General features: G+C 54.2%; 2 protein-coding genes across 8 annotated transcripts; both read left to right on the top strand.

Moving 5' to 3' along the window:
* The first annotated feature begins 1,281 nt into the window (after nucleotides 1-1,281).
* On the top strand, nucleotides 1,282-15,478 carry SYPL2 (synaptophysin like 2). The gene is made up of 6 exons (XM_037500399.2): nucleotides 1,282-1,563; nucleotides 1,733-1,807; nucleotides 9,014-9,138; nucleotides 10,154-10,355; nucleotides 11,233-11,424; nucleotides 12,707-15,478. The coding sequence occupies exons 1-6, from the start codon at nucleotides 1,510-1,512 to the stop codon at nucleotides 12,851-12,853; spliced, it is 795 nt and encodes a 264-aa protein (XP_037356296.1). The 5' UTR covers nucleotides 1,282-1,509; the 3' UTR covers nucleotides 12,854-15,478.
* A 1,688-nt stretch (nucleotides 15,479-17,166) lies between these two features.
* Nucleotides 17,167-27,384, top strand: ATXN7L2 (ataxin 7 like 2). Of its 7 annotated transcripts, none has more exons than XR_005122987.2 (12): nucleotides 17,216-17,342; nucleotides 19,225-19,290; nucleotides 19,665-19,769; nucleotides 20,174-20,384; nucleotides 20,664-20,950; nucleotides 21,566-21,648; nucleotides 21,969-22,222; nucleotides 23,041-23,239; nucleotides 23,350-23,471; nucleotides 24,263-25,052; nucleotides 25,613-25,737; nucleotides 26,078-26,108. XR_005122987.2 is itself a non-coding variant. In XM_054691322.1 (12 exons), exons 3-12 carry the CDS (start codon nucleotides 19,272-19,274, stop codon nucleotides 26,090-26,092), a joined length of 2,085 nt encoding a protein of 694 aa, XP_054547297.1. In that variant the 5' UTR covers nucleotides 17,327-17,342; nucleotides 18,036-18,182; nucleotides 19,225-19,271; the 3' UTR covers nucleotides 26,093-27,384. The 7 variants fall into 7 exon arrangements, 6 of the variants coding, with proteins under 6 accessions (XP_037355706.1, XP_037355705.1, XP_054547297.1 ...); XM_054691322.1 differs by lacking the exon at nucleotides 25,613-25,737 and adding an exon at nucleotides 18,036-18,182 and having other exon boundaries at nucleotides 17,327-17,342; nucleotides 26,078-27,384; XM_037499809.2 differs by lacking the exon at nucleotides 25,613-25,737 and having other exon boundaries at nucleotides 17,167-17,342; nucleotides 26,078-27,384.
* Nucleotides 27,385-27,536: the final 152 nt, after the last annotated feature.

Below are 27,536 nucleotides of genomic sequence, written 5' to 3' on the forward strand. Positions count from 1 at the left end.
GCTTATTGATGTAGACATTAGTAATAGTGTGATTTCATTTTATGTAGTTGGGTATTTACCTATATTGCACCCCTGAATGGTCATGGAGAAGTTAGTTGAAGTTAGTGGGACAGAAATTATTATCCCTGTTCCATGGAAAAGGAACCTAAGACAGTTGAACAATTTCTTAAGGACTGATAGGGAATGACTCATACTTGTTCTTTGCTTAGCCTAGACTTGCATGGAAATCCACTTTAGAAGTTTCCTTCAAGTTCAAGTGCCCTGACCCCAGCCACTCTCCCCATCCCTATGCTGGGAAGCCAGTTACTCAATGGAGGAGTGAATGGTGTTACTAGCTAAATGTTTGTTCTAAAAGCTGTCAAGCTGAAGCACCAGAGGGAATGTCAGTGGTTTTTGTAACTAAGTGGATACCAATTTGCAAGCCATTTCTTTGGAAGCACAGGTCTGTCCTCCTGGCCACCCCCAAGCTGGCTGACTCAGTGACCTTGGACAAATCACTTAACCTCTCACGACTTACATTTGCATTCCAGTAAGCAGAATGAGGGATTTTCATGACTGTTCACTTAGGGCTCCTGCCAAATACTCTTTGAAAATTAAGGATCTATTTAAGGTCAGTTATAAGGCAACAACATCAGCTTTTCAGGTACAAATTTCTTCTGAACCTCCCTCCCCAGTCCTCAAATACTGTTTTCACGCTCACGTACTTGGCAATGGCAATTGTAAAAGAGATTGAGTTTGTGCTTTTAAAGATTAGTAACTTTTAAATCACTAACATGCAAATACTTTTTGTTATTATTAAAAAAAAAAAAAAAAGGAAGGCGGCACCTAACTAGAAAGAATAAAAAGTGAGCAATTTGTATTCTACTGCCTTCCATTCCTCTGAAGATTTTGGAAGTAGTTTGCGAACAATAAACTTGGGAACCTCATTTCAGCACCGACGACAGTGCCTGGCGAAAATCCTCCCAGGTTCTGGGTATCAGGGTGTGGAAAGGGACCGCCGCGAAAGATAAACCAGGAGCCGGTGCGTCCCAGCGCACCAGGTTCGCCTTCCCTTCTTGGGCGGCGTCTCCCTCGGGACGGGCCCCGGCGGCGTCCGGCCGCGCCCGGAGCCCCCTCGCGGCGGCCTGGGGTGGACGCCCCGGGGCCCTTTAAGGAGCCCCGCGGCCGAGCCCCGCGCGCAGGGGGCGGGAGGCAGCGCCCGCGCCCGCGCCGCCACGTGACTCGGCTGCCAAGTTCGCTGGCGAGTTTGACAGGAGTTTGCAGCGGACTCGGGGGCTTTCTGCGGCCAGCTGGGCAGCGCGGCGGCCGCGGCCTCCGCCAGCCCGAGCAGCAGCGCGCCCGCGCCCCGGCCCGCCAGCCTGGATCCCGCGCCGCCGCGGGCCGCCAGCGCCCCGGGACCGCTCGCCTCGCCCCGCGCGGCTGCGCAGCCCCCAGCGCCCCCGCGGTCGCTGCAGCCGCCCGGCCCGGGAGCCGAGACCCCGCGCCGCGCCCCGGCCGCGCCGCGCCAGCATGTCCTCGACGGAGAGCGCGGGCCGCGCCGCGGACAAGTCGCCGCGCCAGCAGGTACGCCCCGCGCCCCGACGCGCTCCCCCGAGGGTCTCCACCTGCGCGCTCCACCTGCGCGCCGGGGCCGGCCCTACCCGCCCCCTGTGCCCCTGTGAGTGAGGAGACCAAGGCCGGGGCGCTCTCCCGCCCCCCGCGCCGCCCTGACCCCCGCCCGCTCTCCCCGCAGGTGGACCGCCTGCTCGTGGGGCTGCGCTGGCGGCGGCTGGAGGAGCCGCTGGGCTTCATCAAAGTTCTCCAGTGGGTGAGTAGCTGCCCCGACCGCCGGCTATTTCGGGAACCTAGGCTGTGACGCTGACCCCAAGCAATCTTGGCCGGGGTGGGGGGTGGGGAGGTGCTGCCACCACGGAAGGGTGGCCCCCCCCCCCCGCAACAGGTGGGCGGGGGAGGGGAGCGCTGGGTGGCTTCTCCAGCCTTTGATGGCAAGAGGGTGAGGACCAAGGCATGTGGAGGCCCGGATTCGGCCCTTCTATGTGCAAGGAGCCTTTGCCCAGGGCGCTCACATTTCATCCGGGCAAGCGGACCCGGGTGTAACCTTTCCAGAACTCTGATCCTGCACATACCACTCCTTGGCCGCGGGGCGGGGGGGGGGGGGGGGGGGTAGGACAAGAGGGACGAGGTCCGCTCTCCACCACTAGCAAAGCCGCAGAGGGCAAAGGAAAGGAGGCAGCAGGCGATGGAAATCATGGTGCTCCCCCAAACCACCGGAACCTGACTGATCCTATCCTACATGTGAACTCAGGGAACAGGGTCCTGGCTGGCAGTACCCCTGTTGAGGTCATTGGAGTAATAATGTAGATTCCTGTAACTGAGACTGGGACTGGGTGGGTGGCTGCAGGGAGGGAGATGGAGGGTGAATGAATGAAGTTCAAGACTCTGAGATTCAATAAAAGAAAAACTATCAAGACAGAATAAAAATTAGCGTGGCTAAAATGTGTCCTGTGGAATAAGGTAGAACATCGAAGTGGGAAGCTGGAGCCCTGGTTCCAACCCTGGATCTGCCTTTTCCAGCTATGTGACCTTCAGCCAGTCACTTCTTTAAAGGGTAGTTTCCAATATTAGTCAAATGTTGATCAGATCACCCCAGGGTCATTTTATGCTCCAAGTAGGTTGACCCATGCCTGTTGGAAATGCTAGAATATCACTTTTCAATAGACTTACCCTGGAGCCTTGAAGAAATCACTCTGCCATGGCCTCAGTTTCCCCTTTAATGATGTGGGTGAAATATCATCTTGCCTCACTGGTACATTGAGACATTGATATAGTCTCTGTCCTTCCCATACCCCAGTAAGCTGCGTAAAAGTTAGGGTTGTAGACAGGGGCAGTCACTCTCAAATAATTTAAGTCATAATGCGTTTAGAGCACCATCATAAAATAAATTTAAGTTAGACAATTCACATATCAAATTAAGTGAGCACTTAATTCATGTGCTCTCAGCACAAAATCCAGCTAGGGACTAAGTCACCATAATACCAAGGACTGTGTTCTAAAGGATTTGTAACTCACTGGAGATAGGAGTTAGCACTGTCACAAATTTCTAAATCACTGTTTGAATGAGAATCAATAAATCTGGAATTCAGGGACAATAATTCATTTGAGGTTATCTCTGGATATCTGAGACCCTGACTGGGGTTACAGGCCAGCCTAGGGAGCACCCATGTGCAAATTCTGGCACCTGGTGGGGACTTTCCACTCTCCCTACTGCCTCAAGAGCAGTAGTACCAAGTGCTGACATAGCTCTCTCAAATACCCTCACTTCCCCATTTTGACTCACTCCTTGAGTACCAGAGGGGCCCACATAGCACTGATATTAAGACTCCATGGGACTGCAATCCAGAACTAGGGAGCTATTTCGAGTTATCCAGAGGAGCAGAACCTGAAATGTGGAAGTACTGTTTTATCATTAAACCAGACAAATGGATGTAAGAGATATCTGAGAGAGACTGTTAAGAGACGAGGGACACAATGAAGTTATTGAAGTTATTAGATCATGGAATCACCTTTTTTGGGGGGGACTCTAGAAAGTGCGGTCTTCAACGCTCTCCTCAACCTTCCCACCCCCGATGCCCTCGATGTTTCTACAAAGACTGCACAAAGCAATATCTAGGGAAATTATTCGGTCTCCTCCAAAGGTCAGCATTGATAGCCTAAGAATTAAGACCGTTTGGCTTTTTGATCCTCACCTTCTTACAGAGGGGTTATGTCTTTCTCTCATCATTCCACAGGCCGGAGCTAGAGTATGAACTCAGCTTCCATTGAAATGGTAGCATCCTAAGGAGACGTGTTACTGCCATCCTGCTGGCCTGATTCAGAGTGTGAGCTTTACTTGCCCTGAGCCTCTGTAGATGAGCTGATATGAAAGTATGCAGGAGCTGGCACCCAAAATAACAGGGAAAATGTCATTTGGGACTGTCACTTATTTTCTGCTTGGAGGGATCAAAACCTCCTGAAAACAAAGTGGAGTGGGGACCACAAATCTTGCAGTTACTGTAATGATCATTGAAAACTTTCATTGTCATTATTTCCAAAAGGCAATGATTTTACTGGAACCCTGCTGAGCAGAAAGTAATGTCATTCTGTTACTAATCAGGAGCTTGGCTTAGAGTGTCTTTTGAAAACTCAGCCATTAAGTAATCTTACCTCAATTCCAATTCTGGAGTCTTGTTAAGTCTCCATTAACCCAGTGAAATATCATGGGCATAGATGAATTACTGGATAACTAACTTTTTGAAATGCAGGAAAAAAGGGAGAATTGGAGGTTACATGGCTTTGGTTAAAATTCAGTCTCCTCTGCTTTCTAGCTGTGAAACCTAGGGCAGGGGACAAAATCTTTATTTGCATGCTCCACTTCTGTAAATGAGGGTCAGACCTGCGTCAGGGCTCACTGGGAGGATTACGGAGAGAGCATCTGTAAAGCATCCAAGCATTGAGGAAGACCACAGGCCACGGTGAGACTCACAGTCCAGAAGGAATTCAGTGAGTGTGGCTCCCTTTGCTCCTATTTCTGAACCTCCTCTCTCCCCTAACTTTCCCCCTTACACAGACTGTCAGCGAGACTCGTCCTTTGGTGAGATTATTCAAGTATCACTGCCAACTCCTCACTTTAAGGATAAGGGACTAGATTATTCAAACCCTGTTCCCATAAGAAGTCATATTATCGGTAACTGGGTGTGCCCCTGATCATTAATTAATCTTCAGAGTGTCCAAGTCACTTATTTGGCCCGGGGGCCTCTGTAATGAAAACAAGCTATTTTAACAAGTGTGGGGAATGCAAACGAGTCCACACAAGCCCTCAGAGTCCATACAAGCCATGACATGCTTGTGGAAGTAGGATTTGGGGGGCAGAATTTGTCTTCTTTGTGCCCTGCACTTTAACTGGGGATGGTAATGTTCTCCGGACCGACACGGGATTATCACCAACAAACAAGTCAGCGCCAACCTCATCCCTCCACTGGCAAGGTTATTCTAGCATCTTTCCAAAAGAGTTACAGAGGCTGGAGGAGGCAGCGACGGGGGACAGTCTATGACCACTCACTGTCCCTAGAAATCAGCTCCAGAAGAAGAAAGGCCTAGAAAGGCAGCAGCATTCCTTCACTTCTCGGCTCCTGTTCTTTATGGCCAGTTTACTCAACTCAGAGTCTGGTGCGTGGTGAGAGGGGTGGCTTCAGTTTTTCCCTGCTCTTCCCTGGGGCTCAGTCACCTGGCAAAGTTAGGGAAGAAAGCACATCTGGTGCAGAAAGATGGAGGGGACTGAAAGAGGGTGTCTTTTTCTGCTCCTATATAAAGGTGTGGGCAACTTCCTTCCTTCTTACAATACTCCCTGCAAACAGTAGATTTTCTTTTCTTTTTTTTTCAGCTTCTGTGATGACGTGTTTTATTTTGCTTTTTGAGCATGACATGCTTCTCTCAGGATGTAAACTCTTGAGAGCAGGCAATGGGTCTTACACATCTTCAAGTCTCTAGCACCTGGCACAAAATAACTGGGCAATAACTATTTTTTTTAATTAACAAGAACCAGGGTACAGGCCAGATGCGAGGGAGGGTGAGAGGATTCACCAGAGACAGAGCAGGGAACAGAACAGGCAGACTGAAATACACTGCTGAGGGGTGCAGTGGGCGAGGCAGGAGAGGGCTGCCGCGCCATGTGGGCTGCTCCCTGGCTGGCCGATATCGAACTGGTGCTGCAGAGGCTTCGAACAGCTTCACAATGCTGTGCTCAACCGCCTGCGCCACCAGGGGAGGCCCAACAATTTGTTAATTAATGAGTGAGTAGAGGAGAAAGAGCACCGGACAGGGAATCAGGAGACATTAATGCTCAGCCTGGTTTTCACAGTGGCTAAAAGTGACCTTGGAAAAGTCTGACTGTGTGAAGTCCAAATTTAATCATATATTCTGGCTAATGAATTATGGAAGGTATTTAAAGGTTCCTGATGTTAAAAGAATCAGAAGAGAAGAGAAAACAGTTAATATCGAAGTTATGGTGGGTATAGTTTATCCTCTGAGGAATCACAAAGCAAAGGTTAAGAGTTTCCGAAGCTCAAGGTTATCATCAAGACAAAGCAGAACTTTCAGCAATGATGGAAAAGTTCTAAAATTGTGTCCTCCAATATGATACCTGCTTGTCACAAGCGACTCTTGAGCATGTGAAACATGGCTAGGGTGACTGACCAACTAAATTTAAAATTGTATTTAATTTTAGTTAATTTAAGTGCAAATAGCCACAGTTGCCTACAGCTAAGTGATGGCTAGTGCAACTCCAGAGGATGAGCCCTTTGAAGGCAGAGATTTTTTTTGCTTCTGTTCACTGGTAGATAATAGTGCCTAGAACAGTGCCTAGCACATAGAAACCTCTCACAACTACTTCCAATCAGAGCAAGGTGGCAACCCCAGCCTGGGGACCAAGGCACAGGGGTCAAGCCAAACTGGTCTAAGGTTACTGACTCTTGGAGCTGGAGAAGGAAGACAATAATTATGAACAACTACACTGTTGGCTCTTTTTTTTTTTTCTTTTTGTGTGTGTGTGTGTGGGGGGGGCCCTCGCCGGTGGCCGGGGAACCAACCAGCACTGCAGAGGCTGCGGGCAGCCTCGCAGCCCAGCGCTCAACCTCTGCACCACCAGGGGAGGCCCTCTTTTATTTTTTTTAAAGATTTATTTATTTTTATACAAGAACCGGGGTACAGGCCAGATGTGTGGGATGGTGAGAGGATTCACTGGAGACAGAGCAGGGAACACAACAGGCAGACTGACTGAAATACACTGCTGAGGGGAGGAGCGGGCAAGACAGGAGAGGTCTGCTTCGCCATGTGGGATTCTCACCAGCCGGGATCGAACCCGCGCTGCAGAGGCTTCGGACAGCTTCACAGTGTGGCACTCAACTGCCTGCTCCACCAGGGAGGCCCTACACTGGTGGCTCTTAACTCTGGTTCCATGTCCAAGTAAATCAGGGAAGGTGTTGAAATGCAAATTCCCAGGCTCCACAGGGATGGCCTAAATCAGTCCCAGAGGTGGGGATCTGGGAATGGATATTGGAAACACTAGGTGTTTCCCCAGGGGAGGTTCTAGAGAAATTATACCATTCCTTTCCTGGATGTTTTTTAAATGGAGACAGTCTCATTTGTCTGAACGAAACCTCCTGGAAACAGACAGGTGTCCATTATGACCTTTAGACAGGGGTCGATAACTGCAGGATGAAGAAGATCTGCCAGGCCAGGCAAAGCAAGGCGGGGTAGTGGCACCGGATACCACTCAGGGGCAGAGCGCAGCTGCTGGCCAGCCCAGCCAAGAGAAGGCTGCTGGCATTATCCTCAGAGGGAGGGAATTAGGGAGCTGGAAAAGGCCTCTAGAGATCTCCTCCAAACCCCTCATTTCTCAGATGAGAAGAAAACTGAGACTCAAGAGCGCGAGTGACTTATTAGAGGTCACCTAGCTAATGAGTGACAGGGCCAGGACTAGAACCCAGATTTCTAGACACTAGTCCAGGTCCCTTTTCATATCAAGCATTAGCAAAATAACATGCCTCCAACTGTTCTAAACTCTGGCTGCAGGACTGGGACATAGATTAGCAGTCTCATAGGTGCTTAATGTCCAAGCCGGAGAGAAACCTCACAGAAAAGCTCACTGCTTAGTAAGAATGAGCACAGCATGTACAAGCCCCTGGGAAGTGCACGGGAAACTGGACCTGAACAGGATGGTGTGGGAGGAGAAGAGATTCCGGTTTCTCACCTCCTTTTTGAACAGAAGTATGTTTCCCCAGAAAGATATTTGAAAATCATAGGATGAAGGAATTTCATTTCACTCAAGACAGGAGCTTTAGCAAAATATGATGAAAGGTGGAGGGGAAAGCAATTCAAGTGATCTGAAATGCTTCTGCTTCTTAACACTGAGAGATGGCAGCATCCACAGCTCACAAAGGAAAACACCACTGGGGAAATAGCAGAGGCTGATAAGACAAGTCGGGGGCATTTTCCTCTGGGCTTGAGCCAGATCTGTCAGCATCAACCCTGCCCGGACTGAGGCTGAAAGGACACGTGCCTCTGGGGGAAGAGGAGTGAGGCTGGCAGCACCTTAGGGCAGCAGTGTGGCCTCTGCCTGCGTGGCCCCTTTGAGAGCTTGTTAGGAGTTGCCCCTCCAGCTACATCTCCACTGAGGCAGAAGCCACTGGAAATTAGCAATAAAGTGACTGCTTCAAAAGGAAAATAGAAAGAATTCCTTGTGTGCCTGATCTAGGTTGATGTAGGGGAATGTATTTCTAGGGTGCCTCTCCCTTGGGGAGGAAATGCAAGTCCAGCGTTGAGATCGGAGTTTCCAGAAGCTTAAATTGCTCTGTGTCAGTTACCACCTTAAGGAGGTTTTCTGTGGTCCCCCATGCTGCACCCAACAAGGAGACTGTCTCCTGTCTCCTCTCTTCATCTTCCTCCCCAGGCACCGCTCAAAGTCAACCTTACTTTATGCACTTGGCTATTAGGTCCTGTGCAGTGGACACAGCAACTTGTGCAGTGGACACAGCACCCTGAGGCTGGGCGCCTGCCCAGGAGGAACCTGATTTTTTTTTAGATTTATTTATTTATGCATACAAGAGCTGGAATGCAGGCCAGAGGTGTTGGGGGGCGAGAGGATTCACCAGAGACAGAGTGGGGAACAGAACAGGCAGATTGACCGAAATACACTGCTCAGGGGAGCAGTGGGCAAGGCAGGAGAGGTCTGCCGTGCCGTGTGGGTTTCTCCCTGGCTGGCCAGGAATTGAACCCACACTGCAGAGGCTGCTGACAGCTTCATAGCACTGCACTCAACCCTCTGCGCCACCGGGGAGGCCCAGGAGGAAACTGATTAAAGGGAATCATGTCCCCGACTCATAACTGCATGGGCTGAGTGTCAGAGGACAATTTGAAAGGGATTTAGCTGGGCCATTTGAGGCCTTCTCACACTCAACAAAGCTTCACTCTCCCTCAGCTCTTTGCTATTTTCGCCTTCGGGTCCTGCGGCTCCTACAGCGGGGAGACAGGAGCAATGGTCCGCTGCAACAACGAAGCCAAGGATGTGAGCTCCATCATTGTTTTGTTCGGCTATCCCTTCAGGTGAGCAGGAGTTGGTTCTGCCCCTCCCAACCTCCACCCCCGCTCCCCCCCACCTCCCACTGGACTAGCAGGACCTGCTTGGTCTCTTTCTCTTCCAGACACCTATAGACCATGTGTTGTATGTGTTACTCCAGATTCAAATAGAACTGCAAGACTGGGGTCTGTTCTGCCCTTTAGGAATCCCAGACACCCTGACGAGAGAAAAACATACAAGAAGCTCAGCTAGTCATTATGTTAATGTCCCAGTCCATGTAACCGCTAGCTAACTACAGCTCCTAGAGAAGGAACCCAGGCAATGTGGGATGGAGGCAAGGAGTCAGGGCAGGTTGGGCAGGTCTCTCAGCCTCCTCCCTGCCTTGGAGGTAAGGAAGTTTGTTATCACTAAGATCCTAAAGGTTGGATGTGGGGTGCTTACCTGGTACCACCAGAACATAAGGAGGCTCACCTGACCAGGAGGAAGAAGGTTCATTTTTCCTAGCTCCTACAGGAGCTTAGGGAGGGGGAAGTCCAAGTGTTCAGGGAAAGGGAATAATGCTCAACTTTCCAGAAATTCCTAGTGGCAGAAGCTGTTTGCTTTTCTCTCTTTATTTTGTCCAATATGGTCTCACTGGGGTTCCAACCTTAACCTGGTCACTGTGGGCCTGTGTTTTCCCAGGGCTGAATGAAGCTCATCTGCTGGATTGGCTGCCAGAAATGGCTGGACAGAGTGGCTGTGACCTAAGGGGCCCTGGAGCTCCTTGGACATACATCATCACTGTCTCTGAGCAGGGTGGATGAATGCGGGGTCATGGTTGAATGGGACAGAGAGTGTGACCAGAATTCTAGGGAAGCTCCTCTCTTGACTTTGGGGTTATCTCCAGATACAATTTCCACCCCCCCCAACACGCCCCCTTTTGTCTCAGCAAGAGTCCCAGAGTGAGAGCTAACACCAGACTACTTCCGGGGCAGGGGCAACCCCCTGCTTCCCCAGGGAAAGGATGCCCCAGCTCAAGATGGCCTCTCCTGCCACCTGCAGGTTGAACCGGGTCCAATATGAGATGCCCCTCTGTGACGAGGACTCCACCTCCAAGACCATGAACCTCATGGGGGACTTCTCTGCCCCCGCGGAGTTCTTCGTGACCCTGGGCATCTTTTCCTTCTTCTACACCATGGCCGCGCTGGTCCTCTACCTGCGCTTCCACATGCTCTACGCGGAGAACAAGCGCTTCCCGCTGGTGGTGAGTGGGCCCAGGAAGGTGGGGTGGAGAAGCTGAGGAGACGCAGGTTCTGGGGCTGAGCTAGAGGGGACAACAGTCATGGGGGCTTTCCTGGATCCCTGACACCCACCCGTGGGACCTCCAGAATCTCCCTTCCTCCCTTCACTATCAGGGCCCTGCCTCTGACAGCCTCCCACCACCGTCCCTGCTCTCAGAAGCACAACGGCAGGATCAGGAAGCAGGCTCTGCAGTCAGACTGCCCAGGTTCAAATCCCTGCACTGCTCCCTACCAGCTGTGTGCTCTTGGACAAGTAACTTACCCTCTGGAACCCTCAGTTTTCTCAGCTATAAAATGGGGATCATACCTATCTCATAGCATTTTAGGAAAAAAAAATGAAAATGCCTGTAAGATATCTGGTACATGTGCGCCAGAATAAGTGTTAGCTATTGTTAATATGTCTCCCCTTTACTCTTTCCCTACCCCAGGCATACAAAGTAGAAGGGGTGCTATAGGGGACCTCATGTATCTAACAGTCTACCCTCACTCTGTAAACCAGTTGTAGCTGAGCAATGATGAACAATGGAAAGGCTGGGGGGTGCAGGTGAGAAGTGGAAGCTTAAGTGTCACTTGGGTTTGGGGTGACACTGATCTGCAGATGCTGTCTCCTGTCCTCAGTTCAAAAGGCACGGGCAGGGGTAACCCAGAAGGCAAGATCCCTTTGGTGGTAATGCGCAGAATCCCCAGGGTGAGCTAGACTTCCTGAGCACTATGTGTGGGATACAATGGGAAGAAGCAGCTTTCCTGGGACCCCAGAATCACAGCACATGACAGGAGAAAAGAAAAGAGGAATCATGGGACCCTCGCTGAGAGTATTTCCTGTCCCTCCGCTCCCCCCAGGACTTCTGTGTGACAGTCTCCTTCACCTTCTTCTGGCTGGTAGCTGCAGCTGCCTGGGGCAAGGGCCTCAGTGACATCAAGGGGGCCACGCGGCCATCCAGCCTGACTGCAGCCATGTCCGTGTGCCATGGAGAGGAAGCCGTGTGCAGTGCTGGGGCCACGCCCTCCATGGGGCTGGCCAACATCTCCGTGGTGAGACCTGTGTCCACGGAAGGGGTCTGGGGGAGGCTGCGCTGTTCTGGCTGCTCAGTCCTGTCCCGATTAGCAGGTTCTGAGAGGAACAGAGAGGGTATCCTTATAGGTAGTATCCCCAGCACCTGGAGCTGGTGCCCCCTGTACCTAAGCCTGGCTGCTTGCCCCCCGGCTGGCCCTGAGAAAGCATTTTGGGTGGGGAAACCCAAGAGACACTTAGGCTGCTGTTCCTTCCTCCTTCTGTGCTCTGCCTTCCCAGTTCCTCTCCCTTCTCCCCTTCTCTGTGACTGCCTCCCACCCTTCCTGCCACACATGGGCCCATGGGCGGGGGTGGGGGAGCATAGGGCTGTGGCCGGCATCAAAGCTGGGAGCCCACCCAGAGTGAGTGAGAAGCAGTTCACTGTCACTCAGGTCTCCAGCTGAAAAGGGGTTATGGGCCAGTGGTGGGGCCAGCGAGTATGCACATGTATGGCCATGCCAATTGTTAGAACATCACACTAGTTCCAGCCACCTCATCTCCACCCTCCAAATGGCCTGGACCCCCTCGGGGCCCAGCAATTAAAGGGTATAAGGACCAGTACACCAGGGAAACTTCCAGACCTTACTGAAACCCTACTAACAGATGTATCCCCCCAACATTTTGTTGTAAAAGTTTTCACACATACAGAAAGTTGAAAGAATTTTACAACAAACACCCACACCCTCATCACCTGAACTATACCATTAATATTTTACTCAGTTTGCTTTATCACATCTCTCTCTGCCTCTTTCCATCCATCAATCCATTTTTAATGCATTTCACAGTGAACTGCAGACCTCTGTACACATCCCCCTAAATACTTCTTGCTGATAATGTGTTTAATATTTGGAAGACAAGTTCAAGGACAGCCCTGCCTGGGTCTGGGGCTCTAGGGAAGGAGCACCTTGGACAGCTCTGGCCACACCCACCCTGCGGTAGGCAGGCGGGGCTGCACTGTACTGTGGGAACTGCTTCTTGAGTGTAGTGGCACTTCCTTCTCCTTGCCCTGCGTTACACAATGCTCTACTCCGGGGACCAGATTCCTCTAGCAACCAAGCCATAACTTGAGTGCATGCTATAGACAGAGTTAGACACTTTCACTGGGGAGCCCCTTCGTGGGTGATGGCGTGCACCCCACCTCTACTTCCAGTTGTCTTAGTCCTAATCCTCCTGGCCTCTTCTGCCTCCCCACAAGGCACTCGCCCACTCTGTTCCCAACATGCCTCTTTACTATTCTCACAAACTTCCCTGCTGTCTTTGCAGCTCTTCGGCTTTATCAACTTCTTCCTTTGGGCCGGGAACTGTTGGTTTGTGTTCAAGGAGACCCCATGGCATGGGCAGGGCCAGGGCCAGGACCAGGGCCCCAGCCAGGAGAGTGCAGCTGAGCAGGGAGCGGTGGAGAAGCAGTAAGCAGCCCCACTGCTGCTCCTGAACCAACGAAAGAACCAAGCGAAAGAACCAAGCGGACAGCACCTCTTCTACCACCTCGGCTTCCAGGACCTCCCTCTCCCTCCTCTAGCTTCCCTCCCTCCCATCATTCTGGGCTTTGAGCTTTGAGATGTGGTTGGGTGGGCAGGCCCCGACTGTTGGAAACCTCCCTGTGATTTCCTATCCCTCCTTTTGCTGAAGCCCTGGATGGCAGGAGCTCGGTACTTCCTGTCTATTCCCTGGACCTGGGCATCCTGTGGTCTTATGCATACTCTCACAGTCCCTGAGAACCAGCCTCTGCAGTAAGTGCGGGCTGGGGGGCAGGAGACCAGAATCTCGAGACTATACCTGGTATCCACTTCTATCAACCTGTCCAGTTCCAGTAAAAGTGGGGGTAGGGGAGATGGGCTGGCAGCCTTTGCCCCGGTTCTTTGCATGGAGGACCCACCGGTAGTTTGACGGCCCTTCTTCAGCTGCTGTCAGCCAGCCCCTGTGTCTCACTGATCTCCAGTCAGCCTCAGCTCAGTGTGCTTTCCACTTTCCCTGCGGCCTCTGCTTGCCCACAGAGCCTACCATAAGAAAACCTGGGAAGCCAGCTAGCCCAGAAAGCCCTTCAGAGGGTCCTTATCAGGCCTGGACTCAGTGGGGAGAGCAGATAAACTGCAACTGAGTTGTGATTTCAAGAAACCAAAGCCAGGGAATTTGCTGGATGATCAGTTTCTTCTGTTCTCTCAGCCCTCCCACCACCCCAGGGGGGCACTTTCTACAACACTCTAAACTCATCCTTGCCCTCTTGGAACTCTGTCCCTTCCTCCCTGTCTGTCTTGGGCTTGATCTCACACTTGGGGCACGAGATGAGAGGTCGGGTGGCGTCTCCATTCAGATGTCCTACTCCCTGCCCCAGCCTCTGAGCTTTGAGTCTGAGGCATTCAAGAGCCTCGTGAGGTCTGTCCAGGCCTCTTTCATTCCCGGGGGCCAGGCAGGGGGTTTGGAAGGGCCCGAAGGATCATCAGAGGCCAAGTTGCCCCGAGCCCCAGGACATGGAGATGTGGTTGGATGGGCAGGCCCTCACTCTCTGCTCATTTCCCCCTCACCCCACCCCTTCCACTGCTCCTTCTCTGGCCCTTCTTTCAAACTTCCCCATTTCACCTTTATGAAAGGACAAGCCCTTTCCCTTTGCCTTTCTCATCCTCCCTGGCTGCCTCCTCCCTCCCCGGCGCTATCCTCTCCCCAGTCCAGGGCGGGCCGATGCTTGTGGTGCTTCTTCACTTCGGGACCCAGTTCCATATTTGTCTTTAGTGTGTCTCCTCTTCTGACACCTCCTTCAGTCCTTCCCTGCACCCCAGAGCCTGAGAGTCTGGGCTGAGCGCCATCTGCCCCCTGCTCAGCTCACAACACTTCAGTCTGCCCTGGCCAGAGGGCTGCCCAGGGAAGGACAAAGAAGGAAGAATCCAGCCATTTTCCAATCCAGTGCCAATCTGCTTATCATCCCCAAAGTGAATGTGCCCTGTGCCAATCTCAGGACTAAGTCAGTCCATCCAACCTCCCTTCCTCCCTAATGCCATTCATAGCAACATGTGCCTTATTGGGGCACCCAGGAGTCAGGACCTATGACTTCAGGCCAATCAATTCTTTTTGGGTCAGCGTTTACCCATTTGACAGGGGGGAGTATGAGATTTACTTTCCCAAATGTTCCAGAGTCCTTCAGTGAAGAATTAGGCTTGTTTAATTTTTTTTTCTTTTTTTTAATTTTTGGGGAAGGGATTTAGAGAGGAAAGAGAGCTGGGGATGACAGTGTATCTAAGTTTGGAACTCTGTCCTGAGCTGTCCCCATGGTTAGTCAAGGACAAGGGGACACAGATTTGCCTATAGCTCCAGAGACACAAAGAACAAAGAGGTGACCTTCATTTTCCTTCAGGCTGGCCCCCATGAGGGTCTGTGAGCAGCTTCTATTAGAACTTTGGATTCTGTGTATGAATTTATAATTTTTTTGGAAACGTGATGGATAAAGTGTTCTTTCTTGGGGGTAGAAGCTAGCAACTGACTCTTCAGCTAGGGGAGGGAGGTAGAAAGTAAGCAGTAACACACTCCTGCCAAAGACTCTTCCTAGAGCAAAGAGGGCTCTTGCTCCTCATCAAGAGGTGGGCCTGCTCTCAGCCAAAAGAGCCTTGATTTAGACTATGGCCTTTCTTTATGGCCACCCTAAGGGAAAGGCCATTTGACCTCATTACCTCCAGAGGGCTGTCCTGGGCCAAGTGCCCTGGGAAGGGCTGTCCTCAGAAAACTGACTCATGTCCCTTCCAACCAGGGCTGGCATCACCCGCTTTGCCTAGTGGGGCCCAAGGTAGGGGAAGGTATCAGGTTTCTCCAGCTGCTGCAGGAGGCCAATAGGCGGGGCACTTGCTCTTTGCCCAAGTAAACTGACCTTGCCAAAGAGCCCACCTAGGACCTTTCCTGAACATGAGTTTCCCCCATCATGGTCACAGGTCTCTTACCTCCAGGATTGCAGGTCAGGGTTGGGGGGAGAATGTTGCATGTTGTTTTCTGGTGCTTGTTATTACAAATTTGAATAAACAGTGCTTCGAGCATTTGCCATAAAGGAGCCAAGACTGGAACCTTTCTGGATATTTTTTTTTTCTCTTCCTCCCCATGCTTTAAGTTCTTGGACAAATGTCAGCATTTCCAAGACCTCACCCCACTCTTCTCTACACTGCACCCCAGCTGCAATAGAGTCTGCAGGCTGAGGAGCTGTCCCTGGCAGGCCCCAGTTGGGTAGCGACTCCTCTTTTGGTGACACCAATTAGTCCAAAGTAACTGAGACTCATTAGCAAATTTGGAGCAAACTCAAAAGGCGAGAGATAATGGCTCCCACAATGCTGTTTCCATTTGCTCTCCTCCCATCTGTGACCCAGACACACTTCCTGTCAGGAGTTGAGGGCCATATGCTTTGCCCTCTTAACTATAAGGTTCTTGCTGAACAAACTTGCACCTCTATCTCCCTTCTGACAGTGACATGCTACATTTACACTCCCTAGAAAAATACACTTGGGTACAACATTACATTCAATTTTGCTAGGTTCCTGGGCTCCCTGGGGAATATTGGTGGTGCTCAGGTTAAAAACCTCTGCCCTCAGAGATTATCCTTGAAGTACTAAAACCTTCCCTTGGTGGAAATGAAAAGAAAGTGAGGTCTGAAAGTCACAGACCTTGCCTTATCTGCCTCCAATTAGGTTTCCCCTTAGAAAAATTACCTCTTTTATGATGCGGTGGTGGTGGTGATGGGGGACAGGCTTTTGTCTCTTGATTTTGTGAGGATGGATGGGAAGAAATGGCATCAGCTGAAATGGGTGATTGAGGTATTTCCCAGACCTTAGCAAGGAAAATGACAGATCTGATGAGAAATCTCCTTATGCTGAAGCGCTGTAGCAGCCCTTCCAGCAGAGAAAATATTCATTAGAAAAAGAAGCCAAAGTGATGGATGGAGTCAGGGTCCAGCCAGGGTTTGGGAAGAGGCGGTACGGGGTATCGATTGCAGATCTAAGGGATGTGTGTGTGTGTGTGTGTGTGTGTAAGACGCATCAGCAGAGATGCTGCAAACACCAGCAGCATCAGGGCCACCCCAGTTCCGGGGCTGGCGCTGGCTCGGAGACAGCCTTCTGTCATCCTGACAGGTGATCTTGGTCAGCTCAGCCAGGTCCTCCCCGAATCCAGACAGCGCCGGTCTAACTCTGCTCTGCATCAGGGCAGCATGGGTTTCCCACAGTAGAGACACAACACGCGAGCGGAGAACCCTCCCCCAATGCAACCCCTGTGTCCTTCAGCACATCCTACAGACTCCCTCCCCTTGCCCTTCTGATTCACAGCACCCACCTCCCTGCACCTACCCTATTCGATCTACAGGGGAGCGGAGTCGCTTCGTGGCCGCCAGCCCAGGAAGGGGCGCCAGCCAGCTGGCGGAGGCACAGCTTAGAGGGGCGTCTTGGGCAGAGAGGTTTGGGGTTGGGCTGTGCGTGCAATGAGCTTGGGAGAGTGAGCGGGCAGCACAAAGAATGTGTGCACGAGGGTTAAGAGGGGAGGTCGTGGGGCTTTGGGGTCTCTTGCCCCCGCAATTGTGCATTTCGGAGGTGCTCTTCGCTGGCAGCTCGGTAGGCAGCAGGATTCCCTAGAAAACTACATTTCCCAACAGGCTTTGCAGCAGGGAGGGTGAGGGGCAGGCAACCGGCGCTGCGCTTGCGCAGAGCGAGCGGCCCGGTGGGCGGGAGGGGGGAGGCGTGCCCGCGGCGGGGCAGCAGGGAGGGGGCCGCGCGGCGGCGGCGCCGGGGCGGGCGCGCGTCCGCGGCGGTGATGGCGGTGCGTGAACGCGCGGCGGCAGCAATGGCCGCTCTGGAGCGGCGGGTGCCGAGTCTCGATGACTTCGCGGGACAGAGCTGGAGCTCGTGGGTGGAGCGGGCCGAGCTGCCCGTGGCCGACGGTGAGTGAAGCCCCCCTAGAGTCCGAGGACCCCAGCGCTGTCTCCCCTCCCCCCTCCGGGTCCCCGCCAGCAGAGGGGAGCAGCCGACGGGAGCCGCCGTCCGGCTCCCCGGCCCCCCAAACAAAGGACCCGCCGGGTCCTAGTGCCCGCCCGCTCCGCCACCCGCGCGCCCCCGGGTCCTAGCGCCGGCGCGCCGCCCGCAGCCCACCCTGCCCACCTCTGCTGCTGCCCGTGCCCAGTACCTGCCCCCGCAGCTGCTGGCCTCTGGTTCTCTCCTTGTCTGCGGGCCTCCGGCTTCCGCCCCTCCTGCACCTGCCCTGGGCTTTCCCCGTCCGCAACAGTGCTCTCCACGTGTTTCCCACGCACCCCACTTCTGTGCCCCCCTGCCAGCCCCCCTTGTTCCTTCGCCTTCAACCCCGCACCTCCTGCTCCTTTTTGGCTCTTGCCTGCCGGCTGCAGTGCTACTGGACCCCCGCCTGCTCTGCATCAGTTCGTCAGTCCATCCATCTATCCATTCTCCCTTCCTCCCTCATTCAGTCCACCCATCCATGCCTCCAATCCTCTGTCCTTTCCCGGGCCTCTTGCCCTGCCTCTTGGCTCTCTCCCCTGACCCCCACCTTCTCTAGGCCCGTGAGTGGCTTTGGTGAGTGAGCTGACAGCCCCTTCTCCTGATCTTTGTCTCCTGGGCCCCAGGGGGCACCTGGCCTCGTGGCCTTTGAGGTGACAGCAGGCATCACGCCCCAGAAGAAGTTTGCAAGTGAGAAGAGGTGGAGGAGGAGACCGCATGGAGCAGTCTCTGATGACACTTGTTCTCCTCTGAGACGTCTGACTCCCAGCTGGGTTCTGTCCATCTCTGCATTTTAACAGACTGAAGAGTGGGAGCTGCCCCTTGTCTCTTGCATGCCTAGCCCACCACCCCTCATAGCTGGAGATTATATAAGATGGATAACAATCTTCTCACCCTAGAAAGGAGCAAATCTGTTAGTAGCCAGCAGAAGCAGACCTGAGTGGCAGCCGGGGCCACCCCTGGACTTTCCCATGCTGGGTGGGCAAGGATGGGGCCATTGTCAGGGTCTGGGTGCATTGAGAACCGGAAATGGAATCAGACGGGTTTGGTGACTCAGAATTGATTTTTTTTTTCCAAGGGACAGGGAGGGGGCGTAGAAGAGGGAGGGGAGAGGAGTAAGGTAGGGGGATGGGGAAAGAGCTGCTTTGCACAGCTAAGATGTTTTTGTCATCAACCCAGAAACTGAGGTACAAGGGCAGCCCTTGGTCAGAGCCCTCCTAAGGAGGGGAAAGGCTGGCTTAGCTGATCAAGGGGACTTTGAAGATGTCAGAGGTCCCCAAAGGCAGCAGTTTCTCTGTTTTGTGGCCATCCTATCAGCACAGGAGGTGAGAAGCTGGGTGTGACTGTGATCATGCCATGATAATGCAGGTGGAACCAGATTGAGTTCATGGGTATGAGGACCTGGGAGAGTATCTCTTTGGGATGCTGCAGAGTAGCAGAAAGGACCCCCATGTGAGAAATCTCAACAAGAGCTCAGGGATCAATATGTTAAGGACTGTTTTCCATTTAGATGGGGAGGCAGGCCACCATCACCTAACTCATCAGTAGTTGAACCCTGACCTGCACCTTGGAATGAGGGTCCATGCGAAAGTTGGCTGGGTCCCTCCTAATGGGGCCAGCTCATTCCAGAGGTAGCAGGTGAAGGAAGAATGAGCATTTGAGAATGACCCACTCAGAGATTCTCCAAGGGCCCTGAGCACCAGGAGCGTGTCAAGGGAGTGTGGGCTTCTTGCTGCCCAGCTGTAGACCCTGGGTGGGTAGTCGATGGGGCTATTGGCAAGGGAGCAGTCCTTCTGAACTGTGTTTCTCCTCCAGGGGCTGAGCTGGAGGAGAGTAACAAAAGCACGAAGAAGTTGGATGCCATGACCCTCATTAAAGAAGGTGGGAGTCAACACACATTTGAGCTGGGTCCCAGGGCACACGGGACCACCTTCCCCACTTCTACCACATCCCAGCAGGAGCTGGCTGCTGGAAGCAGCAGTCTGGGGATCCAGTTGATAGTTCTGAGGCAGCCCAGTGCCTGGGCTTCTGGAACCTGCTGTGGGAGATCTTGTCATAGGGGGTTGGTGCCCGCTCACCCGAAGCCCATGTTTTTTGGGGACAGGTTATACTGAACTCTGGAAGTGGGGAGCTCCAGCATAAAACTTGTCAGCCGGGAGGGCAAGTATCTTCTAAGAGGGGGTGGGAGCACACCGTGATCTTATGGGAAACCCTGGCATCCCCAGCCCCAGTGATAAGGGCTTCTGTCATTGCAGACATGTCCATCTTCGGGCACTGCCCTGCCCATGACGACTTCTATTTGGTTGTGTGTAACCACTGCAGCCAAGTGGTGAAGCCTCAAGCTTTCCAGAAGCACTGCGGTGAGGGGAGCCGTAGGGAGGAGATAGTAGGGGACAGGGGAAGGTGGATCATGGAACTCTGAGGACTGTGTCAGTTGGGAGGTCATGTGGATAAAGGAGGGAGGTGCTGAGGATAGGAAGGTCCTGGCGGGCAAGTTCAGGGGATTGTGGTGGGTTGGGGTTATTGTTTGAGCAGACTTGTAGCACCTAGTGGAGGTAAGGGAAGAGCTAAGAGAATCAGGAAGTAGGTCCTGGAATTGTGAGTCTTGAAGGCTCAAATTCAGATGGGGAGAAAGTAAATTTGAAATCTAAGCTACGGGAACTCCAGAGTTGCTGAAGCGAGTCTGTGAGCAGGGCGAGGAGACTGTGGACGGAGGCAGTTGGTACCACTCACCCTAATTACTTTCTCCACCTCCTGGTGACAGAAAGAAGACATGGGCCCCTCAGCAAGCTTTACGCCCGGGCCCCACCCCCACCTCCAGCCCCTGCCAGCTCTCAGAAATGCCATGTAGTGAATGGGCAGGGCCCAGCCTGTAGGGCCCCAGGTTCCACCAAAACCTCCTCCAGGGAGAAGGGCCAGGGGTCCCGGAGCCGCAGCCACCAGCCTCCCGAGAAAACTCAGAAGGACAACCTTTGGTAAGGAGAGGCTGGAGACCCCCCAGACCGGCCTTGGCCCTAGCCCGGGGAGGGCTGAGGCAGATGGAGACAGCTGCGGGGCAGTGGGCACTGCTCACAGCCGGAGACAGCCACCTCTGTCTGTGGCTCCCTTTCATGGGCTCCAGGGGATGGGGTCTCCTTCCCCTGTGATCTGTACCCCAGCTGGAGCCTACCCAAGCTCTGGGGCCCGAAAGGAGATTCCAGTACGCCAGACCCAGCATCCTTGCCCCGCAGCCCACACCCTCTCTCTATGTGTAGCCTTTTCGTGCCTGTGGTGAATTTGGAGAAGATGTCCAGTCTCCCGAAGCCCGATGGACATGGAATCAGGGTGGCCCCGCCCTCTGCTTTCCTCAGCCAGCCGGGTGGCCTCACCAAGGACTCCCCTGCAAAAACCCCCATGGCGCCCCCTTCTAAGGAACCTCCTGGCAGAGAAAGCATCGAGATAACCCCCAGCGAGGGCCTCAGTCACCGAGTGGAAGGCAGCCCCCCTGAAAAGGAGCCTGGCGGGGCCAGACTGCCCCCCAAAACCCACCGGAAGATGGCTCGTGAGTAGTTGCTGTCTTGGGTGTCAGGAAAGCCCAGAGGGAACTCCTTTGTCCTTGGGCCTGACTGGGGGGCAGGGTGGGCGGAAAGGAGTGGCGGGCCTGGGCTCATAGGTTGCCGGGGTCCAGGAGTGCGTGGCCATTCTCAGTCATGCACATATACTGCTTGCGTTCTGGGCGCGTCTCTGCAGCCCAGGTCCCTGGCAAGGTGAAGGGGGCTTATGCCCAATCAGATGAAATTATTCTTTCTCACCTTGGGCTGTGACCTTTAGGTCTTTCCTCATCTAGACCCAAGGCACTAGACGCATGTCCCACAGCTGGTTTCCCTGATACCCCAGATGCCCGCGACTCTTACTGTCTCTTAATATGTGTTGCTCTGTTTTGGGCTTAGAGTGTCCAAAGGCAGTGCCTGAGCTGGGTATAGGGACGGGGCTGGTTCTTGCAGAACTGCTGATGCCCAGAGGAGTTTCTCTGGAAGGCGTAGCCCCAGATTGAGGGCCAGAGGGCCCTTCAGCTGACGGCCCAGCTCTTTCCAGGCCTTTGGTTAGAAGAAGCCAGATCTTCCTGTGGGCCTCCTGGAAATGACCTTGGGGTTCATGGGGACCTCTTTCCTCACAGGGAAGGAGTGCGACCTCAACAGACAGTGTGGGGTAATAAATCCAGAGACCAAAAAGATCTGTACCCGCCTGCTCACCTGCAAGGTAACCCCGACTCCCACTGCACAGTGAGGGAGGACAGCATAGACCTGGGCCCTGGGCAAGAAGCGGGATTAAGATGTGGAAGATCCAGCTCAGGGATGGGGATTAAGCCCAGACCAGGTGAAGGTCTGGGGGCTGCCCCCAGTGCGCCCATGGTGGGGGCAGCAATTATGGGGTGACTTCTGTATCCCCCCATCCCAAAGGAGAGTTCTGGCTGGCCCTGTGCGGGAGTAAAACATCCACAAACACACGCTCCCTTGCTCCCCACTTGCCCAGGCCAGGCTCAGCTCACATGTCCTTCCCTCCACCTGGTTGTATTCTAGATCCACTCGGTGCACCAGCGCCGGGAGGTGCAGGGACGGGCCAAGGACTTCGATGTGCTAGTAGCAGAGCTGAAGGCCAACTCCCGAAAAGGGGAGTCTCCCAAGGAGAAGAGCCCAGGGCGAAAGGAGCCAGCTCTCGAGCGCCCCTCCCAGGAACCTCCTTCTTCAGTCCAGGTTATGGCAGTGGCAGCTGCTCCCAGCAGCGCCTTCTCTGCTCGTGCCAAGCAGACCTACCCATACTGTGCACTGCCCAGGTATGTCCAGGCTCCAGCCCCCATCTCACCAGGGGACGCTTGGCCCCAAACCATCAGGCACCCCTGGAGACAGGCCCAGGGACTGGCCTGAAAGATGCTGCTCACTTGGCCCTGAGTGTGGGGGGGTACCTGGGGTCCCTGGCAGTGGTGCAGAAGTGGGCCATTCCCGATTCCTAACCAAGCGCACCCCAGCCTCTTTAGAGTGTGCCAGATCCAGCACCCGGGATAAAAACAGTTCCCCAACTGCTTCTGACAGACCAAAACTTGTATTTGGGGAGCCGAAAGGGTCAGGGTCCTGGGTGAGGCAGTCCTACTGTGTATTCATTCACTGGCCCCTTCGTGTGCAGAGGCTGCGCTGGACCCCGGGGAGAGCCTGCCTTGCCGAAGGAGACACACACGCATCTCTGCCTGTAACACGAAGGGCAGACACGAAACACAGGCTCAGCTCCCAGACAGGCTCACAGGAATATGTGATGCAAGAAGGGGGTTGAGAAAATTGACGGGGCTGACCAGAGCTGGGTGCAGTTAAACTCAGAAGATTATCTGGAGGAGGCGAATCTGGAGCAGATTTCCCCCCTGAGGAGGCAGGGCCTGGGAAGTGAAGGGGACTGGGGAGACAATCCCTTGGGAGCTGTGGCCCCTGATCTTTCTGGCTCTTACTCTGTGAGCTCTGCTGTTCTCTCCCTTCCTGTCCTCCTTCCTCTTTGTCTGCCCATCAGGGTGTCTGCCCTGGCTTCTCGAGCTTGGCGGGTTCAGGGACACCCCCACCCTGACCCACTCCCATTGCATCCCCCTTACATCCCCTTTGGCCCTTGCAGGTCCCGGGCCTCCTCTGAGAGTGAGTTGGATGATGAAGGCCCCTGTGGTGCTGATGGGGACCCAGGCCTGTTTCCCTTCCCCCTGCCCCGGGGTGGGGCCCAGGGCTCCAGCGAGGACAGTGAGGAGGAGGGGACCTCTGATGACCCCCATCTCGCCCCTGACTGCCATTTTGCAACCCGGCCCCCACGGCCACAGGCGGTAAGGACCTGGGGCAGGGGTCTAGGGTGGGGGGGAGGTCAGATCCTATGTGCAGGGACCGTCCCTGCATCTCAGGCCTCCCTAGCCATGTACCTTCCCTCTGCCTCCAGTTCTGTACGTTTGGGAGCCGGCTGGTGAGTCCAGGATGCTACGTGTTTAGCCGCCGGCTGGACCGGTTCTGCTCAGCACTGAGCTCCATGCTGGAGCGGCACCTAAGCTCCCACATGTGGAAGTGAGTCTCTCTTTTTTTTTTCAAAAAAAAAAGATTGATTTATTTATGTATATAAGAGCTGGGGTACAGGCCAGAGATGTGGGGGGGGGGGTGAGAGGATTCACCCGAGACAGAGTGGGGAACAGAACAGGCAGATCGACTGAAGTACACTGCTGAGGGGAGCAGCTGGCATGACGGGAGAGGTCTGCTGCGCCATGTGGGTTGCTCCCTGGCCGGCCGGGGATGGAACTCATGCTTCAGAGGCTGAGATTGCTTCATAGTGCGGTGCTTAACCCCTTGCGCCACCAGGGAGGCCCCTGGAAGTGAGTCTCTTGAGCCTGGAATATCCCTTCTTAGGCTCCAGGCATACACGGCCTTCAGAAGCCCCAATTCTTTACATACCCGGAGCCGTAGCTTGGCTGTTTGCCAGGAGGACCTCAGACAGAATGAAGAGGAGGTGGGCAGCCTGGCAGTGTGCAGCTGGGCTGAGGCATGGCCTGACCACCATGGGTGGTCTGGGAGTGGATCTTGACTTTTCTTCCAGTGTCTTCAGGGTGATTAGGGATCGGGGAATACCCAAACTGAAATTTAAAATGAGATTCTTTGTGGTTCTATATACTAGTTCTCATACTCTGCACCCAGTCATTCCTGCCTGCATCTTCTTCCTAACCCTCAGTTCCAGCGTCTCCCAGCAGATGGCAGCAGCGCGGCTCTGTGGGCCGTTTCTAGGTGGGGTTGAGAGACGGGTGTGTGTTGGTGTGGGGAGGCTCTCTTGTTTGCTTGGCATCACAGTGGCTTTCTTTTTGCTGCAGGAAAATACCACCGGCAGCGGAGCCTCCGTCCCACCTTGTCAGCTCCCCCCTATCTGCTCCCCTGAGCCCATCCTCCTCGGGCAGCTGTCCCCGCCTTCCAGGCCCACCCCCCAGACCTGCCTGCCCAGCCTCCATACCCCCCACCAAGGACAGCCTTGTCCCCAGCTACCCTGCAGGCTCCCCCAGTGTGGCAGCTGCCTGCAGCCAGGCAGAGTGCATTGGCGGGAGCCAGGCCATCACCTCACCACTGCCTGCCAACACGCCGTCCCCGTCCTTCAGCAAGCTCCCACCTTCGAAGGCCAGCAAGTCTTCCAAAGGCAAGGACGGGGTCGAGGTGGAGGCCCCTTCTCGAAAGCGAAAGCTCTCCCCTGGCCCCACCACCTTCAAACGGACCTGCATCCTGGAGCCCACTGGAAAAGGCAAACCCTCTGGCTGCCGGGGCCTCTCAACCAAGACTAAAACAGCCCTGGGCATGGGGCTTAATGGGACGGTGGGGCCACGAGTGAAGCGGGCGGGGCCCCTGGACTGTCGGGGCTCCCCTCACCCTCCCATGCCAGTCAAGGCTTCTCAGCTGGACAACCGGGGAACGGCTGGACACCCAGCCAAGTCCCTGCCGACCAACTGTCTCTCTGAGGAGGTAGCAAAGAAGCGGAAAAACTTGGCCACTTACTGCCGGCCAGTGAAGACCAAGCACTGCCAGGCTGGTGCCCCTGCCGACGCGGCCTGCTCTGTGCGCCGCAAGAAGCCGGGCCCGGCCCTGGCCTTTGAGGAGAAGTGCTCCACACTGAAGGTACCAGCTCAGCTCCCTGAAGAGCATGCACAGGGGAGGGTCAGGAAGGAAGAGGGTGGAGTTCACAGTGGGAACCTGAACCCAGAGAAGGTGCTAGTGAACGGTTGTGCATGGAGGGAAAGAAAGGGAAAGATGACAGAGTTCCTGGACCGTCTTTAGGGAGAGGTGGGTTTTAGCTAGGGGATCCTAACTTGCCCCCTGGGCCTTTCCCTACCCTCAGCCCTCTCTCCGGCTAAGGAGATGCTGCCTCTCCCCCAGCCCCACTTTTGCTTTAACCAAAAGGCCTTTTTCTGAATTGACTGTGGCCCCGACTCCAGGAACTGGAGCCCCTGTCCCCTGAAGGAAATGAAGTTGGACTCCATGAGTTCTGATAAGAAAGCTGTGGGTGGTGGGCTTGAGCTTGGGACCTTGAGCTGTGGCCTGATAGAATGGGCAGGTGGTGGGCGGGGGGGCCTTGTTCCTTGGTTCTGTCTCTGAGCATCAGGGCATGGAAGGGCAGGGACACAACTCAAGGTCCACAAATGCATGTGTGCCCACCTTGCACATGTGCTCACTTCCAGGTTTTCAGGTGCCAGGCAAGTTCTCCAGGGTTTCTGGTAAAGCCAGCAGCCAGGTTTATGTGCCTCTTCTGATGGGAGCCCTGGAGTAGCATGCTATGGGCTATCCATATGATCTCAGCCAGGAGGTACTTGTTGGAGGTGGGAAGGGGGGAGGCCTTCCTGGTTTAGGCACCAGCCAGATGCATACCAACTCCTTTGGCACCCATATGAGAGGAGTGAGTTTGACAGTTGCCCAGGGTCTCAGTGTGTGGGGGTGGGTGGGTGGGTGCACGTGCACACGTGTGCATGGTGTTTTCCAGGCCGCCCCTGCTGGGCTGACATCCATCATCCCTCTTGCCCAGCTTTCCTCTCCAGGCCAGGAGGAGGAAATCAAGTGTTAGCTCTAATGGCCCCCACAGTTCACTGGGTAGGAGGACTGGTAGGCCCTCAGCCTGACCCTGTCTCTTGCCTCTTGTCTTCCTGCAGTCAAAAGCCCATTAACGAGAAAGTGCCTGCCCACTGCGATGGAGCCGCCAGCACCTCCTCCCCTCCAGATCCGGGCCCCAGGCTACTGCCGCTTTTTATAACTTTATATTATTTTTTTTAAGAAAAAAAAAAAACCTCTTTAAAATACCTCAAGACTGTCTCCCTGGTCTGTTGCTGCTAAGAAAATATAAAAACAGAAACATAGAAGAAGGGGGAAAATGTAACAAAATAAGTGTCCTTACTGTCCCCAACTGCACTCCCCGGGAGGCTGAGATGTAGGCAGCCAGACGTGCGACGAGCTTGCCTGCAAAAGCCTCTTGAGCTCATATAATTTTGTCCTTTTAAACAGTGTGAAAGTGGCTGGGGTTTGTATCATTCGGGGAGTCTTCTCTCCAGATAGGATGATGAGGTATGTGGCTCTGACTGAGCACAGCTCCCCGGAACTGAGCCAACTCTAGTTCCACTGGGAAGGGAGACGTCTTCCAGGGAGGGAGCCACACCTCTGGCCTTACTCTTGGGTCTTTGCCCTGAGGGTCTGTGGGAGTCAGCTGGTGACCCCTTTCTGGTCTTCCAACAGTCCTGGGCCTCTGCCCAGTCTCCAGATTATTGCCTCATTTTCTGGAGCTGTTCGTGCCCGGCCTGTCTCTTAACCAGCAACCTATTTTCCCAATAGAGGGATCCTGAGCTGACTCTTAGGATGTCCCTGAATTCTGTGGGGACAGCCTGTTTTGGTCTCTTGCCCTGGCGTGTAGGTTTGCTCATAAGGAAAGGGTGGACCTTCTCCCCGGTAGGACGCCTGGAGCTGAACCACACCTTCCTGGGGAGGCAGGAAGGGAATGATCCCTTACAGAACTTCCTCAGAGTAGGAGGCAGGAGTGTGGGAGGGCCTGGTCCCTCAGGATCACCCGGCTCCCCGAGGCTGAGCAGATGGTGTGGAGGCAGCAAGGGAGGGGAGTGCCCTAGTTCTTCCATTTATCTCACTGGGGACAACTTCTGTGCAGATGGGGGATGAGACAGTTGCCTCTTGCTCTTTTTTAATTCAAGCACAGGGCAGTACTTTTTGGCTTCGTCTTTACCTCCTGCTCTCCTTGCCCTTAGGCGGGGAGGGGTCTTTTTCTCTTAAGACAAAAAGGGACATCAGGTGACTGGACAGCCAGGGAAATCAGTATTTCCAGAAAACGGCTCGAAACACTGCTTTCGCACGCTTGGTTAGGCAGACCGAGTTTGTGACTTGGGTTTGGGGGAGATCACCTGCCATAAATGTAATTGCCACCGGCCGCTTGAGGCATAAGCTCCCGCAGACAAAAAGGAAGACGTGAGGTTGGCCCAAGCAGCAAGCCGGCCCCGAACCCGGGTCTCGTGCTCTTCTGCCCCCGGCCCCCAGGGGGCGCTGTGGGCGCGGCCGCCGCGTCCCGGGGCGGAGCCTCTGCGCGGCCGCGGCGCCTCCGCAGCGCAAACC

This window comes from Talpa occidentalis, unplaced genomic scaffold, assembly GCF_014898055.3.
Source record: "Talpa occidentalis isolate TD23 unplaced genomic scaffold, MPIMG_talOcc4v2.1 talOcc4.9, whole genome shotgun sequence".
NCBI classification, from domain to species: Eukaryota; Metazoa; Chordata; class Mammalia; order Eulipotyphla; family Talpidae; genus Talpa; species Talpa occidentalis.

Excerpts from the sequence above, each read along its gene's own strand:
- SYPL2 (XM_037500399.2), top strand. The coding sequence starts at position 1,510 with ATGTCCTCGACGGAGAGCGCGGGCCGCGCCGCGGACAAGTCGCCGCGC. Across the intron at positions 1,808-9,013 it reads TCATCAAAGTTCTCCAGTGG|CTCTTTGCTATTTTCGCCTT; the intron begins GTGAGTAGCTGC and ends ACTCTCCCTCAG. Across the intron at positions 11,425-12,706 it reads GGCTGGCCAACATCTCCGTG|CTCTTCGGCTTTATCAACTT; the intron begins GTGAGACCTGTG and ends CTGTCTTTGCAG.
- ATXN7L2 (XM_037499808.1), top strand. The coding sequence starts at position 17,216 with ATGGCGGTGCGTGAACGCGCGGCGGCAGCAATGGCCGCTCTGGAGCGG. Across the intron at positions 20,951-21,565 it reads AACCCACCGGAAGATGGCTC|GGAAGGAGTGCGACCTCAAC; the intron begins GTGAGTAGTTGC and ends CTTTCCTCACAG. Across the intron at positions 23,472-24,262 it reads CTAAGCTCCCACATGTGGAA|GAAAATACCACCGGCAGCGG; the intron begins GTGAGTCTCTCT and ends TTTTTGCTGCAG.